We start from the raw sequence: 17873 nt of genomic DNA, 5'->3' as shown, positions 1-17873 counted from the left end.
TGTTGTGAGCCGCCACCCTTATATCGCCTTTGGGCTTTTGGAGCCTTGACCTGACTTTTAAAAAATAATTGAAAAAAAAGCACTATGCTGCTGAAAAAAATGAAAAATAGATATTTGCATAATTCTGCCTAAATATGTATTTTACCTGGTTAATGTGTGTGGCGGGGCGTGGTCTGCAGTGTCGCTGCAGGAGAGGCGGACGCACCTGAGCGGCACCCGCAATCACGCCTCGCCGCCTTAACGTCTGTGCCGTCTATGCTGTTGTTGGTGTGTGTCGGGCTGTGAGCTGAAAAGCTACAGCCGCCTGTATGCGTACAGCAACCGTGTGTGAAAAGTGGTCAATAAAGAGATGCTGAAAAGCGCATTCATGCAAACATCGTCGGGTCTGCCGTGGTATGTTTACAGTGGGACTTCTGCTCCCGAACCTCTGCGTACAGCGTCTGCAAATCGGAGCTGTACGAAGTCACTTTCATCTTTACACAGGACTGTAAGCTGTCATCTGTGAGGCGTGAGCGGTTTTAGTTTTTAACATGGTTCACGGTGGAGAATAGCTGCTGACATAATGTGAATCCGAAGATCCATAATTGGCCCACCTGGGGTTGAAAGTCTCGATAAATGCACGGCGTTTCGGCGGGTACACCGGCTTCTGCGAGTGTGACGCTTGTTTTGAGCGATGAAAAAATGAAAGAATATAATTGTATTTTTATATTTCAATATCACAATAATCTTCCAATTTAGAACAACAAGTTAAAAAAGAACTGCATTAAACTATTGAAAGTTCCGTTTAAAATTACAATATTTAATTAATTACACAGTACAGAGTACATCATAGGGGCTAACGAAAAACTCTGTTTCTGCTGTTTCATCAGCCTATACTGAACCAAAACACAAAGGCACATTTCTAATAGTATAAACTATTTAAAGACGCTAACAATACCACAGCAACCTTGTGATAAGAGGGTGTACCTGTTTCTGTTGGCTGCATGGAGCCATAGACTGTATATAAAAGATGGACATAGTGGTTCAAATAGTGATGTTGGTTTTTAAACACTATGTCATAAGTGTAAGCTATTTAAAGATGGCTGCTTCTTTTTTCTGCTGGAGATTTCTTCCTGTTAAAAGGGAGTTTTTCCTTCCCACTTTTGCCACCTCCTTGCTCTAAGGGGGTTGGGATTTTCTGTTATTATAAGGTCTTTACCTTACAATGGAAAGCTCCTTCAGGCAGCTGCTGTTGTGATTCTGCATTAAATAATAACAGTTTATCACATGCCTCTTCCTTTCCACATTGCACATAAGGTGTCTTTGGGCACTGGTGTCTTGATGCAAAGGCTGCCTATTCTCAGAAAAATAATGTTTTGCAGATATGCAAAGACCACATGAGAGTTATATCAGTTCATGTCATTTATACCTTTCTGTTTAGCATTTGGTTTCCCTTTTTCCAATTTATTTTATTTTCACTCACTTTCACCCACTACTTAGGTTTTGGCAATAAAAACTACTTGGTTAGGATTAGAAAGAAACTGCAGGAGTTAGATTCCCATGGCTCTTATGTCATAACCTGGTGAGGCATGCAGCTACCAAATGGCACCTTTTGAGGAATGAGGCATGCCAGAGGATTTCACAAAATTGTAATATTATAGAGACATAGACTTCTATCCAATTTGAATTACCCATTCAACCAGAGAAGTCCCTGCTCTGCATTAAAAAGACAGCAGGTTTAAAGTGCAAAAGACTTTCTGCCATAGACTGTGTATAAAAGATAGATATAGCCCCAGAAAAGTTTGAGAAATGAAGTGGCTCTTTCTAATAGCCAGCAGGGGGCTAAATCTGCAGTTTCAGAAATCTTCCTGGTTGTATGGAAGCTTTGTCTCTGTGACCGCAGTAAACCCTTTCGTAATGTGACAGTCCATTTTCCACAGGCAAAGACACTAAAGGCAAAAATGCTTAGTTTAAAGAACTTATTATGCTTTCAACATCTATGAGTCTGCTAGGATCTCCTCACGTTTGAGTGGCGTGAACTTCATCATCAGATGGCATGCACGCGGGTCAGTGCAAACATCCCAATGTCTGCTTGTTTTTTGTGGATAATTTACAACACAGTGTGCAAACTATGGACACTGAGTCTCCAGTTGTCTGTGTCCATGCCTATAAGAGACCATAATGAAGTTAACATCTTTAACCGCTACCCATCTTTTATATACAGTCTATAGCTTCTGAACTGGCTTCACTTTTCAGCCCAGAAAGCTGTATCTCTCATTTACTCATGTATAACTTGTGTATGCAAACATTTCCAAGCTTTACGTTTGTTTGCTTTTTAGTGCATAAGCGAGTCGAACCTGAAGTTGATCCGGCTGGCAAAATGCCAACGTTGCAAACTCTAAGCGCTCACCTGAGCTCTAAAAATGGGAATCTTCCTTTGCAGAGGTATGACAGCGCTGTGCCACCGTTAGCAGAAACAGAGCTGTTTCTGTCAGCCGCATGCAGTCATGAAGTTGTCATTATTGTGAAATGTGAGGGCAGCTCTCTACTTTATGCCCCCCACCCCCCTGCAGATACAGTGTGCTCATTATTTGGATCATGAGCTGCGGGAGGGTTCGGGCTCTTTAATCAATGAACAGAATGACACAGGGTATAAGTCACAGTGATCTTCAATAAAGCACACTACAGTAACCAGAAGATGAAGACATAAAGTCCATGTGGTGAAATGTACAGAATTACTGTGCAATAGCCTGGATGTAGATTAAAAGTAGCTGGCTGGACCTGGTGTGACGTTGAGAGAAAACAGGTGGATGGTCCAATGTAATGTGTGTGTTCCCCTTCTGTTTCATTTAGTTCCTATACTGCAATTACACGGATGAGACTCACTGCAAGGCTTTTTCCCTCCAGTGCTCTTTCTCTCTCCCTCTCTCAATCCAAGTCTGTGATTTCATGTATAATTACTTGCATAATTATAGTTCCCTCCATTCTACTGTTTCAGGAGGTCTGTTTCTGTCTCTCTGGTATCGCTTGTCTTTCTCGAGCACTCACACATCCCGCGCACACAGACACAACAGTGCTTGCACCCTACTGATTCTCCCACCCTTTCCCTTTGCCTGGTGGTAAGACTTGTCTTGTCACTTTTCTTTGTTTAGTCGTCGTCTGAGGCAGGCCTGTTCTAATATTGGAAAGACAGCAGAGCAGATACAGTGTGCATGAAGAAGCTGGTGCTTTACTCCTGAGCTGCCATGCTTCCTCATTAATTATTCATCCAGACATCGCAAACTTAAAGAGCCTTAAGGTGTGTCACAGGGAATGAGGGGAAACAAAATGCTCTATAATTTTTTTTGTTCTTGCTTACAACTTAAAGCTTCCCGAACTGTGTGAGAAGACAAGAGGCGCACACGCGCACACACACATAAACACTGATCGTGGCATTGTAAACCAGCACCTTCTAATGTTTTTAACGTTTCCTACGGCTTGTGGATGATGCCAGTAGATACAATTAGTTTGATTGCTTAGCAACAGAACATCACTTTTGAGACAGGGTAAGATTCAGGTGGAGTATCGAGGTTACATGCTGTTTTTTTTCCCAAAGAATCTGTTTTTCCCAAAACTTCCATGCAAAGTAGCACGCGGTGTATCTTCAGTGCCGCTTTAATGTGTCAATCAGCAGAGTAACACACCACGCTGTGTCTCGGGTTAACTGACAATACGATTATATCAACACCACACATAATCCACACACACATACTCGCAGAGTCATTTACTGCTCGACAGGGTTCAAAATATAAGCTTTGTACCGCACTGCAGGTCTACTGTGTAACCAATCATGGCCTACTTTCAGGTATCTGGAGGATTTCCCCGCTTTATCTGGCCACATATGGCCTCATCCTATTTCAACTCATCTTTATGCTGCGATGTAAAGGAGGAAATTCAATTTCTTGTACTTGGAAGTGTTTCAGGATGAGTGCCAAGAGTTACGGGAAGATTGGCACAGTTTGGGAGCCAGGTTTGGCATTTCGATAAGCGGTGCATCAGTAATGTAATGATGCTTAATAACCTGCCACTCACAATTACAGCACAGACCCTAATGGTGGTCAGTTGTGTTCTTTGTCACTGTGCTCTTACCCCCTCTGCTGGAGAGACAAGAGACCGGGACCTGATGTACTCAGCGGTGGGGCAGGTCTCGAGAGTAAAAAGTACCTTCACATCTCCAAGGGAGGGTGATGTATTTGCCCTAGTTCACAAATGTCACACCTCACACTTTCACTCTCCAACTTGAGCTTTTCCTTCAGTCAGGTGAAGTTAGGGTGTGTGTGCGTGTGAGGGAGGGCAGGCACACTTGGGTTGGAGTTGCAGCACATCGGTGAGGCTTTAATTTGGTGTGCGAGGCGAGCCGCCGCGGACTCTCCCAGCAGAGACGGTGCTGTGTTTGTTTTGCGGGTGTGTAAATTAGCGGTAATTCGTTTGCTCAGTAATGACGTGGGAGAGCTAATTAGGGCAGTGTTGATGGGTGCATTAATTAGTCTCTAGTGTGTGATGCTAATGAGACCCTGATTTGGAGTGTGTATGTTTGTGTTCGCATGTGCATGAGTGTAAACCATGTTTCTGTAAACGCCCACCAGTATAGGTCATGCCATGAGGAATGTAGTATGAGAGCATGAGGGAATGGGTAAATACTGCAAGAGAGTGCATTGTGAGTCAACACTGGTACTTTGTGTGTGCGTGTGGTGGAGCAGCAGGGCTATATCTGTGTATGAGAACCTCTTTAATCCTGGTTACGCCATGATGTCGGCTATGCCTGACTGAATATTGATCCCTCCATTGAACCATTACAGGCCCCTGCTCACACACCACAGCGAGGAAACAGGGGCGTGCGTACAGCCGGTCAGTCACACTGCGGTGCTTTCAGTGCTGCAGCTGCATCCCAATCATAAATTCATACCAACCTATAAAAACGTCCAGGACACAAAACAGACAACACAGGGAGCCGTAATGGATGAAAGGCTGTTTTATAAGTGTGTTCAGTGACAGGTCCACTTCACAGATAAGAAGGATCCATCTGTGTGTGTGGTCACAGCAGGGCAGCTCTACTACTCTACACTGTGGGTTCTCTCAGTCAGGGAGTGACAAGGTGGCAGCGTGCTGAAAGAATTTATGGCATATTACTGATATGGCATTCATCATAGCAGCGGTGAAAGGCAAGCATATGCGTTTAGGGGGGTGGGGGGTGCACGGGGTGGCTTTAGAGCCTCACAAGTGATCTATTTTAATCATATTTATTCATGACTATCCCGTTATACATAATCCATTACTATTCCTGTTCAACTGTATCCTCTGCTGTTTCGCAGTGCCGCTCATTTCTTCGCCTCCTCCCCTTTCTCTTGTAAAACTGTGGAGAAAAAGAGAAATTTAAATCAGCACGAGGGGCCAGCAGATCATCCTGTTTAAAGTCATCTGTGGCTCTGAAACTTTCTCTGACAAATACAATAAGGTGATTTATATTTAGCACAGGAAAAGGAATTCTGCTTTCGCCTGAACAACAGCTCAGGCAAAAGGGGTTGAGGGGATGGAGATTTGTCATGGTGAGCTTTATTGAAGCCTGCCAGGGAGAGACTTGCCCTGACTTCAGGTCATGCTTTAGCTTTGAAACTACATTGTTGTGGGAAGTGAAAACTACATCGACATACCTCGAACCTCCAGAGTGCACTCCACCTCGTCTTCCCCGAGGTCATTGATGGCCCTGCAGGAGTATCTGCCCCCATCAAACAGGCTTGGCTTGCGGATATTCAGAGTCAACACTCCCTGGTTGTTTTGCATCAGAAACTTGGGGTCTTCACCGATGATCATTCTGTTCTTCATCCAAATGATCTTTGGCTAAGGCACAGTAGGATGTTGGAGGAGCAAGCAAAATTGGTGGGATGCAGGAAAGGAGAGGAGAAGGGTGTGTGAGTGTACGCGTGGGGGGGGGATAACACAGCGAGGGACGTCAGGAGGGTAGGAGAGAGCAGAGGGAGGAGGGTAGGAGGTGAAATTAGGTCAACGTTTCGCCTTGACAAATCTTTGCCGATTTTGTGTGATTAAAAAAAGTACATGCGCTAAAAGATCTAGCTGCTCCACCTCTTGTTCTAGCTTCCTACATAAAAATACATTCCTGCAGCAAAGGCATCAAAATCCTTTCTGACTGTTCACACACTCACTGCTTGACACTCAAAACCTGTAAAAAAAACACAAAGCAGGAAATCTGTGGCAAACCCTTGCAGTGCAGCTATCACAGGCCAATCCAGGTAAAGTCCACACACGATGGTGCTGTAGTGTGTAGTATAGTCATTTGCAACAAACAGCTGGGGGTTACCTTTTGTGCATTCAGCACTGCTTTATTGACAGCCATGACTTTTTTTTTTTGTCTTAACACAACCACACTAGGACACATTGTACTCACTTTATTTCACATTTATTTTACTCGTCATGCATAAACTAGGAAGCACACTTCTCTATATTTTATCTTTAGGTTTTCTAGATATGTTTGAATCTGTGAGCCGCACACAAACTACCATCAAAATCCACATACTGATTGGTGTCTAAATACCTAACAGTCTAAATACCTTGTTGCTTGGTTTTACAGACCAATTTTTAAACCGATTTTTAAAAATTATTTTATATCTTAAAAATATAAAAAGACAAATAATTAAGAGCAGAAGGATAAATACCTTGGGTTGTAAATGAACTCCAATCAAATGCCCAAAAAACGACATCACTGACACACACCTGTAAAAAGTAAAGTTCAGATACCTTGGGGTTGCCACGAACGGCACAGGAGATGGCGGCACTGTATCCTGCAATGACACTTCTGTCCACCAGGGGAGCTGTGAATTTAGGACAGCTGCTCACGTCTATCTCTTTGTAGGGTGAAGTGTTGTAGAGCAAACCTGGACATGGGGTGAAGACGTTGAGACACACATACACTCACACTGCTTGATGCCAACACAGATATAATGAAACATAATCAAAGTCAACATATATGAAAATAAAGTACATATATCCATAAATAAATCAAAAGGCAGGGTAAAGAGGTAAGCTTCAAGTTTATGATTAAAGATTTCAACACGTCCTCCAGCAGACTGGAGCATAAAAGCTAACGCTGACTCCCCAAAGGTTTTTGTCCTGTGCTTTCCAGCTCTTTCTATGATGAATGTGAGACTGAAATAATACCGAATTTGCTTCCTTGTATCAATAATGGATATTCAACAAATTTACCCATTGATGGGTTAAGAGGAAATTCAAATAATTCTGAGAATTTTCTGAAGAATATGATGAAAATACAGATGAAGGCCATGTAGCTGAAAAGGCTTACATAGTGTAGTGGATGAAAGATGTTTTCATTTCGGTGGGGCATGCCTCAGTTTAAAAGACGCCAAGCTAGTTTGTACCACGCTGTAAAAGTCGATTCTGTCCAGGAAATGTGTAACACATAGACTGAAATGCATAATTATTAACCTTCAGTTGTCACTGTCCACTATTTTGGGAATGTTTTGTCTGTAATATCCACGCCGCATCCTCTCACACAAGCAACTGTTCTCAACTGGCTTTTGAGTTATCGAGGCAGGAAGCTGACTTTTTGTTTTATGCTCAGGTCAGGTGGGCACCGCGATCAACAACCCTCCAAATTTTATAGGCCAGACTGATGCTTGGAACACAAAAGAGATTGGCTGGTGGGCTGCCAAGTCTTCTGGGAGAGTAAGCAAATGCAACAACACAAAAACAGTAGCAGCATTTGGCTGGTGGCAGGTGTTAATTTCCCAGCCTGGTTGCTTTCATAATATGCGGCCAATATTAAATGGTATTTAACACTCTGTCAAAGAATATTTCTGTTAAGCGTAATCAGTGTGAATTAATTTAGTTTTAAACCATGTTCAAGCAATTAATCACAGCCGATAATTAATTATAGGTAGTTCTAATGTTGTTACTGTGTTCTACAGCGAAAATAATACAAAGCTGCGTTTTATTTAGTGTAGCTTCTGTTTTTCACTACTGTACCCTTTACAAACCACAATGCTCACTTTATCTTTCAATTGAATACAATGTGGTCTACCGCTCAGCATGCGTTAGATGTTGCTCAGCATCAAAAGCAATACTATCATGTTACAGAGAGCAGAGCTCTGCGGGGATTTCATTACCTGTTTTGGTAATGACAGCGGTGTTCTTGCTGATGCCAGGCTCATCGCTGAGGCCACAGATGTTTTCGCTGAACACTCGAAAGGAATACTCGTTCCCCATGACCAGGTCAGACACAGTGCAGCTGGGCCTGCGGTTGTGCTCATAGACCGTGAACCACTCCTGATGTATGAGAGAGAAGGAGAGGTTCAAAGAGGCTTATAGCTGAGGTGGAGCTCTATATGCTGAAGAATCTCCAGTGCCCAACATCTATGTTCTTCTAGGCCGCCTTCCTGTCGATTCATTCAACATAACGACCATGGTAGCGTACGACGGCTTTGCGTACGACGTACGACGTTGGGTTTTTTGCACATTCGCTGAGCATTGCACATTCTGACTTTGGAGTAAATTTTCTAGGAAGCCAGAGTGGGAATGCCGTGTGGAGATGACATGTTTTTCACTTGTGAAAAATCTTTCTCACTTGGAATAATGGACTTCAAAGCCTCAAAACACCTTCCCAGATTGATGGGCAGCAAATATTGTTTCTTTAACATGATAGCTGATGTCTTTGCATCTTGGCAATGTATCTACACACCTGAACGCTCCAGACTAGCTTTTACAGGAGTGCTCTCACTTATCAACTATCAGTTAATTAAATGCATTTGATTATATGCACTTGTCTTTCGCTTTCCCTTATATTTCCTGTTGACACAGTAAGGGTGTACTTACTTTTTTTGCACACTGCTTCTGCATTTTGACTTAGTTTTTATTAAATAAATAATGGCAGGGTGTAATATTTCATATGTAATTTTACCCAATTTTAACACCTTCCAAGGATCTTTATTATGTGCTGATTGACAAACTGATTGAAAAACTTAGAACTGACAGTTGATTTCTTTTTTACCATGACTGTAGTGTAAAGTGGGCTTTTAGAGGTTTACTGCTTTCAAGAAATTGTTCATAAAATTGTAGGGGGGAGAGTAACAACAATGAGCAGAATAATTTTATATATATATATATATATATATATATAAACATTAAATTGATGCTTTTTTTTAACATGAAACTTGGGTTAGTTCAACATAGAAGCTGAAAAGTGAGCTCTGGAAGTGATCCATAGGTGCACAAGGAGGCGACCCTGATGGGCAAAATGGGACAAATCAGGTTCAGTTTTTGTTTCTGTAGTTACAGAAAGTTTAAGCTTGCATTTTTTGGGGGTTTTTTACATTCTGTTTCTTTTCTGATGATCAGACACAGTGTGATCGTTCCAAATTTATTCTGCAGCAGCTAATGTCAGCAAAAGATCCCAAAGCAGGACTGATCTTCATGGAGCGTGCCTGGCTGTTTAACATTTAGCAAACCACAATATAGAAAATGTCAGGCAAAAACAATTAAATCTAATCCCAGTGACATTAAAAACAAAACACAGAAGAATTTGGTTCAACTTGTACTTGGATGCATAATTTAAAAGACACTGTTGCTCCGGAGTTGCATGCCTCCAGCACTATTATTAGCGAATTACCTTGCTTGACAAACCCTCTCAGTACCACCTGTACACTCTGTCATGCATACCTTAGTCTTCTTGTCAGCTTTCTGAATGGTGTAGCCAATAATCTCACAGTTGCCGTCATCTTTAGGCGGCTTCCACTCCAGCGCAGCATTGAAGCCCCAGATATCTGTGACATGCACGGCGATGGGAGGACCAGGCTTTTCTGGTGGGATTGTGAGAAGTGGCAGAGTCGAGATACAGGTGGAGGATTTTGTGTGAAACTATGAACAAGACAGGTTCATTAAACTGCACAGCTCAAGGGTGGTGAAAAAATGTTCCACACATGCATAGCTGGCTGAGATAACTCTCTTCTTTGCCTAGACATAGATGTTGGCAAGGCTTTTAGAGGCTGAGAGAGGGAGAAATGTACAAACAGATATGGAGCAGGGAAGTCCCAGTGAGACAAAGAAATCAACACTTGCAGCCGTAGAGATTTGACAGATTAGACAGATTAGAAAGATTGACAGATTAGCAGAGCAAAAGACAATAGGATCAAGGGAAGGCGGTGATAGCTGCATACATTACTAGAAAAACTGTTAGCATAGACGTAACAAAGAAGAAGTATGCCTCGATAACAAAGCAGAGAAATGCAGTGTATTTATCACTGATCCTTCTCTGTGGCCTTCACCAAACACAGTGCAGTAAAGAAAACAGTGCAACATAGTAGTGTGTGTCTCATTAATCTTGCTGTGAACACTCTTTTCTTTTGGAGTACAGTACAAACTGTGAGCACTGCTTCTGTTTTTCCCCTTTAATCCCTCCTGTACTGTCTCCTGCTAAACGAGTACAGTGACAGATCAACTGAGGAGGGGGGGGATCAGAGCCTCTCATTATTAGCTCAACCTTCTCAGCAGAGGAAGTGACAGAATAGCCCTCAAAATCCAAACCTAATCCAAGTCTATAAGCAAATAATCTCAGCAGAGCCCCACCAAATAATCCACCCAGAACCCTGACCCGCGGAGACGAGCAGTAAGCTGGTGAATGAGCTGGCGGCCACAGAGGCAGGAGCCAGGATTATAACAGAGTGAGAGAGGGGACTGAGCACTTTGATGATTTGCTACTTTGAGTCACAGATCCTTCAGAGTATGAAATAAGGAATTATCATCAAATTTGACAAAAAAAGACTCTTGACATGTCACAGATTCAAGCTCGAAGATTCATCCCATTTCAAAAAGGTTATTAATCATGCACTTTGTGAATTACGTGCTATGTTCTAATCTTAATGAGAGAACATGAGGTGCGAGTTTACATTCTTTAGGTGAAGCTTAGAAGGTGTTGCCATGGTGAAGGGACTGACCTACAACCTGGATGTGTATGTCAGCGCTGTCTGACATGTTTTCAATCTGAACAGACAGTGTGTACTTTCCAGAGTGGACCCTCTCGGCAGAGCGAATAAAGAGGATGGTGTCAACTTCACTGGTACGAGTTCCCACTGTGCGGTCCTCCATGGGAACACCATCTTTATACCAGGTCACAACAGGACGAGGCTTTCCCTGTAATTAAAGGAAAGGAAAGGAAATGATTCCAAATATTTCAAGGAATACAGTCTTTCCAAAAATCGGGCACAACCCTTATTAGCAAAAGAAGATCATAATTTCCATCATGTCAGACAGTATGTCTCTATTGTCCCATGAGACCATTCTGCCCCGCTAAGCATTTATTTTAAAATACTGAGGCAGCAAAAGAAGCAGGAAGACTTCAGCACAGAACAGAGGAATCATCACTGTCAACAAACCTGATGTTACCCACATAGCAAAATTGGTATGGCCCAGATCTGGCCCACACAATGTGCTTACACATGGCCCACATACCGCAAAGAATGACGGCCCTTTGGTGGCCTAGATCAGGTTTGCCAGATGTGGCCCACGCATGGCCAGCAATGTGTCCACAAGTGGCCTTTTGCTGGCCCTGTGCTGGCCCAGAACAGTTTCAGCTCTGGCCCCAGATGTCAGCCTAATGTGTACCTTAATCAAGCCATGTAATAACAATGTGCATAATAGTGCAAAGTAACATGACAAAACTCTGTTCAGACAGTGAATGGACTGATTCTTATATAGCACTTGTCTACTCTGTCAGATTACTCAAACACACCACACTCACTTTCTCTAAACTGAGTGCTTCCGAACTACATTTATACATATTCACACTTGACATACAGACTGGAAGAGGCAGGGATCGAACCACTAACCTTGTGATCAATAGGTGAACTGCTTCACCTCCCAAACCAAACCACAATTGAGCCAGATATGGCATGCCATCACATAGTGCCATCTATGCCAGGCCTGGCCCATATCTTGATGTCATATGTTTTACCATGCCAGAAGTCAGCCAGCAGTACCGGCTTGATACCAGATCCGGGCCAGACCTGCTTGCTATGTGGGTAGCTGGGGTAGAGGTGGGTTACAAAGCAGCTTGCAGATACAGAGATACACAGCCTGCCCAAAGATAGAGACATGCCACTGAAGTAAATCTGAATAAAGATTTGTTGGCAAAGAATCGCAACAATATCAGATGGACTGCAGAGTGAAGGCAAAAGGGCCAACAAGTGCTCAGCATCTCTGTAATATAAATATTCTGATCCTGATTTGAACCTGCTCTTTGCTCCTGCCGTACATCTGATATCTCATCCCAAACCATCTCGACTGGGTTTAGGTGACCAAGGAGTCCAGGCCATCTGGCGCAGCACTCCATCACTCTCCTTCTTGGTCAAATAGCCCTTACACAGCCTGGAGGTGTGTTTGGAGTCATAGTTCTGCTGAAAAATAAATGATGGTCCAACGAAACGCAAACCGGATGGGATGGCATGTCGCTGCAGGATGCTGTGGTAACCACGCTGGTTCAGTGTGGCTTCAATTTTGAATAATTCCCCAACCATGTCACCAGCAAAGCACCCCCACACCATCACACCTCCTCCCAGCACAGATTTCCACTGGTCTAATGGCAATTCCTTGTGTTTCTTGGTCCAAACAAATCTCTTTGGGTTGTTGCTTTTCCTTAGTAGTGTTTCTTAGCAGCTATTTGACCATAAAGGCCTGATTCACAGTCTCCACTGAACAGTTGACGTAGAGATGTGTCTGCTACTGGAACTCTGTGTAGCATTTATCTGGTCTGTAAACTGAGGTGCTGTTAACTTGCGATTTCTGAGGCTGATGACTCGGATGAATTTATCCTCAGCAGCAGAGGTGACTTTTGGTCTTCCTTTCTTGGGGTTGTCCTCATGTACGCCAGTTTCGTCGTAGCTCCTGATGGTTTCTGTGACTGCACTTGGGGACACATTCAGAGTCAAATTTCCCAGACAGACTGACCTTCAGTTCTTAAAGTAACGATGGACTGTCATTTCTCTTTACTTAGCTGATTGGTTCTTGCCATAATATGAATTCTAGCACTTGTCAAATAGAGCTGTCAGCTGTGTACCAACCTGACTTATGCACAACACAACTGATGATCTCAACCCCATTAAGAAAACAACAAATTCCACAAATAAACCCTGACAAAGCCCATCTGTGAAGTGAAAACCATTTCAGGTGACTGCATCATGAAGGTCACTGAGAGAAGGCCAAGGGTTTGCAGCGCTGTCAACAAAGCAAAGGGGGGCTACTTTCAGGAATCGAAAATATAAAACATATTTAGAGTTATTTATCAATTTTTTCTTTGGTGCATAATTCCATATATCTTGCTTCATACATTTGATGTTTTCTTTTTATACCTACAATGTAAAAAATAGTAAAAGAAAAAAAAACATTAAATGAGAAGGTGTCCAAGCGTTTGACTGGCAGCGTATCAGAATAACTAACTCAGTAGCTGAGTCTTCAGCTGATATGCCATTATTTCATCTGACCTCGATCTGGGGGCCCACCTAAACTAATGCTTTGGTTAATCTGTTGAAAATGAAACAACTGACTTGATTACTCACTAATAATGTCCTTACTAGTAAATTGATCTTTTGATTAACAATAAATAGATCTTATAGAATATTTTTTTTAAAAATTTAAACTTTTGCACATAAAATATTTTATTAAACATGTCACCGATAACTTTAGTTATGGCCTGATATTACATCAGTGTAAAAACAGCCGCGGGAACACACTCAGTCCAGCTCGTGGATGAGATGACAGAACAGTCGGTGCTCTTTTTTCCCAGGAGAACACTATGTAGCCATGTTCTCTGTCTCAGAGAAGGCTTTTCATCTGCTTCTTCAAAAGGAGACCGAGCTATGGCTCGCTTTCTTCTTGTCTATTTTTATTTAGAACAATGGTTTACCCTTTACAGCTTATGGTTAGATTCTTTTTTACCACTGCCATAATTTGCAAGTTGCTGTCAAAAGCTGTAACGCTCCCTGTGCCTTTAGAACTCTTGTTCCCCTGTTACTACCAACATTAGCACATTAGATTCCAGAAGAGGACGATATGTTTTCAAGTAGCAGCCATGGGGAAATAAGGGCTTGGCTGTTTTTTCTTCAAATGACCACTCAAGGATTCACTTAAAATATCTACAATGTGCAGTGGGATTGAGCTTGGGTAGGCTTTGATACAAATGTTACCCCATTTTTAGATTTTTAGATGCCCCGGTGCATGATATAGCCATTTGTTAAAGATAACTAAAAATAGCAAGTTTAAAGTTAAGGTAATGTGGTATTTACAGATGGCCCCAAACACCAGAAATGTGAACCAATAACTTTTGGCTGGGGATTGCTTGACTAGCTAATCATGTTTTTCTGCCATCTTTAGGTGAAATTGCATTTTCTAGTGGAAATAAATTTAGAATAGCAATTAGTAAAGATTTGAATGTATGTCTTTTTAAATCATTTTCAACAGTTAGTCATTATGTTTTCTGTCCAACCTCACGGTTTTGCTCACAGCTCATATTTCAAAGCTCATGACTGATTTTGACTCCTTCTGTATTTTTAGATTCTATAAATATTCCATAGGCAGTCGAGTGGAGGTATGTGTGATGTGAAAGCCTGATTTACAATGGGTGCAAAACATTTCTTTAATCTACTCTCTGACCACTTTACCAAAGCTAGATAAAAAATATTTTTAGGTGTCATGTGGATATTCTGCCTTTACTCTCCTTTAATTAAATATTAGACATGGGGTACTGACACTTTGTTCAAAGTTAAAGTGTATAAAATATCACCACTAGGCTTCAGTAGAGTTTTTACCCCTCAAAAAATGTTAGTGTTTGAGGGGTAAAAACAGTAAGCTGTTTACCTCAGCTGTCTATGTGTGTCCGTGTCTATTTATTCTGGAGGCTTTAAAACTCCTCCAGAAGTGAAGCTCACTTCTGTGTGATGACAGCGATAGTGGGGAGAGTTGTTGAGGAAATCCTGAACTTTTCTTTTGGTAAGTGCTGCTGTTTTTTGCCACTGTTAGCTACTGTTAGTGTGTTAGTAAAAATTTCTTTAAAGTGGATCTACAATTGCTGGACTTAGTGGGGACTAAGACTGATTATAAGAGGGAAAGTGAATTCTAGAACACTTGCATGATGTTAGCTTATTTTAACAAACTGTTGTTGTTGATTAGACAGGTCATTATCAGCCGTTCGGAAACAGGAGGGTCACATTTAATGACAATAAGTAATTGCAAACATATTTGGAATAAATAAGATGGTTTTGCACAAACCCTGACTTCAGTTTGGGAGATGAGGTTTGAGGTAAAGAGAAAAAGCATGATATTTTAACCAGATGCTGATTGTGTTGTCTCTTTCCTTCACGTTTTGCATCTTTGGTGATGAGAACCCCGTCTTATGTGATAAAACATACTGTAGGTACGATCCTTCATATCTTGAGTCTGGCGTGAATAAAAGTTGCCCTGACAGCAAAAGAACACCTATGAGTTCTCTTCTCCACCGCCTTTGATGTACCACATATGCAGCTGGTCTCAAGCCACACATATAAAACACAATTAAGCAGAACAGCAGTGTCCATCTCGGGTGCTAGAGTCAAGATGGCAGGGCAACGTGATAGCTTTCACAAAGCAGTGCCTGCTCCTATGTATTTTTAATGGATTATTTAAGTTTATTATATACAAGTTTATTGGATTGCATCAATTTGTTGAAAGGCATAATCATACATCACATTAATTAATGTATATTTATGAGTACAATATCCTGTTTTTCTATTAAATGAACTCAAAAAATACCTCAAAACCAGAATTTTAGCCTCGAGACATAAGAGCTGTATTTTGGCTGTTATTCCTTTAACATAATCTCATTCTCCTCAACCCTCACTGTCTACTCATATATCCCCGCACTTACTCTGATTCAAAACCAAAAATCAATCATTAAACTTTATGAGAAAACAAGCCGTATTTGCTTTCACTCCATATTTTTTCATGGTCATCTGTCCCTCACCTTTGGGGACTCTGAGCACATGCCAAATGTAGGACTCCAATAAGCAGGCAGAAGGTAGCAAAAGCAAACCTTTTATTTATATTTATGTATTTAACAAAGAAATCCAAAAGCACAGCAAATTGCAACATAAAACTTAAACGAATCCATAAACTTTAAGGGAAAGAACAAAGAGCGCACAAGGGAAGATAAACAAAGACTGAGGCGAAGGACACGACTACTTCTACACAAGAGGGGAAAGTGGAAACAGGAGGGTAACAAGACACAACTGAACCAAATCTATACAATGAGACAGAAGGTTCTTAGTAAAACTAAATGTAAAACCAAAGAGACGAAAAAATTCCAAATGAGTAACAATAATTGCAACAAAGAAAACACAGAGACATGAGTGAAGGTAACAGATGGGAGAAGACGCAGAATGAGACAGAGGAAGCACTGAGGGGACCATAAAAACAAACTAGAACTAGAATCAAAACCTAAATAATAAACAGAAATAAAAACATACAAAAAAATTCATATTTCCAAAAACTCAAAATGCTGGAACCACCCAGAGAACCCACTCCACATTTAGAGAACCACTGTTCTAACATTTGTATATTTCTTAATATTTGCTAGGATTGTTTACATCTCATTTCTGTTTTTTGTTTGTTTTTGTATTTTGAAGAGGAAATATGTGCCGTTTGCATGAGGAGTGAGACTGGTGTTCTGTTTACAGTTGTTTACTGCCTGTGACTGCACCTTGTTCATTTGCATTTTATGCAGTTAAACAATAAACAAACAAACAAAAACCACATAAGAGCACCTTGTATTGTCCACTCTTTTTTTCCCGATATTGCAAATGAAGTGTAAAAGCTAAAACTCTAAAACCAGACTCACCTGGAAGGGGATGACCAAGTTCACCTTCTCGCCCACTTGTGTGATGAATTTGGTTCTCAGACGCCGAGGCAGGCGTATCTTTGGATTTTCTGGTTGGTGGACACAGAGAAGCAAAAGTTAACTTTGTGAAAGAGTGGGTGATGTGGGGGTGTATAGATATGTAAAATGTAAAACATGTAGAGCTTTTAGGTTTTCTGTATGTTCCTTTGCGTGGTTACAGTAGAAATGAATGACTCTTATTGGTTAAAAATCTCCGATATTTGCAGTAAATTTATAGTAGCTAAATTATTTTTTTCCCCTCTGATTTATCCTAAATGGTTGCTGAACATGATGTCTATCCCTGAATACACTAAATATTTGCTGTTAAACAAATGTGTTCATTAAATGCTGTGTTTGATTAAAGCTTGTTTCTGACCCACAATCTCTCGGATAGTGACGGCTTGGGAGAGAACGGCAGGAGGACTGTGGCCGGCAATGTTGACTGCGATCACTCTGAATAGCATTTTCTCCCCCACTGGGAGTCCCTTCACCCTGTAATGGATATTTCCCACCGGTTCCTCATTAACCCGCACCCACTGGTCACCTAAAAGCAATAGTAGGAATAGTGAAGAAACAGATCAGAAAACCAGGATTAGTGTGTAACTTTGAGATTAATACTGAGAAATTAATCACGTATAAATATTGCTTACCAGTGAACAGGCAGATATACAAATAACACTAAAACACACACACAGGCACATTGGCAAATACGTCTTCACTCAAACTTTTTTCTTATACCTACTAATCTTAAAAACTCACATACAGTTTGTAAATAGCTGAATGATGATTGCTATTACAGTAGGCAGAAAGTTGGACAGTTTTCTATAGCGCACATTAATCCAGCCTCAGGTGGCCTTTTCTCAGGGGGTCACAAGCTAGTGTACTCCTACAGCCTGGATAAATGAGAAGGTTGCATTAGGAAGGGCAT

The 17873-nt window shown here is 41.4% G+C and overlaps 1 protein-coding gene across 1 annotated transcript in view; it reads right to left on the bottom strand.

The window, feature by feature from the left end:
* Window positions 1-5242: 5242 nt before the first annotated feature.
* Window positions 5243-17873, bottom strand: part of mybpc2a (myosin binding protein Ca) — a 38144-nt gene continuing 25513 nt past the window's right edge. Inside the window, exons 19-26 of the mRNA XM_026164140.2 lie at window positions 17322-17489; window positions 16907-16995; window positions 10980-11175; window positions 9706-9845; window positions 8157-8316; window positions 6772-6908; window positions 5670-5856; window positions 5243-5371 (exon numbers count right to left, since the gene is read on the bottom strand). Coding sequence (XP_026019925.2) covers window positions 5337-5371; window positions 5670-5856; window positions 6772-6908; window positions 8157-8316; window positions 9706-9845; window positions 10980-11175; window positions 16907-16995; window positions 17322-17489 — 1112 coding nt within the window. The 3' untranslated portion in view covers window positions 5243-5336. The remainder of the gene's footprint in view (window positions 5372-5669; window positions 5857-6771; window positions 6909-8156; window positions 8317-9705; window positions 9846-10979; window positions 11176-16906; window positions 16996-17321; window positions 17490-17873) is intronic.

Source organism: Astatotilapia calliptera, chromosome 4 (assembly GCF_964374335.1).
Source record: "Astatotilapia calliptera chromosome 4, fAstCal68.1, whole genome shotgun sequence".
NCBI lineage: Eukaryota > Metazoa > Chordata > Actinopteri > Cichliformes > Cichlidae > Astatotilapia > Astatotilapia calliptera.
This window is presented reverse-complemented; position numbering and strand designations above follow the sequence as displayed.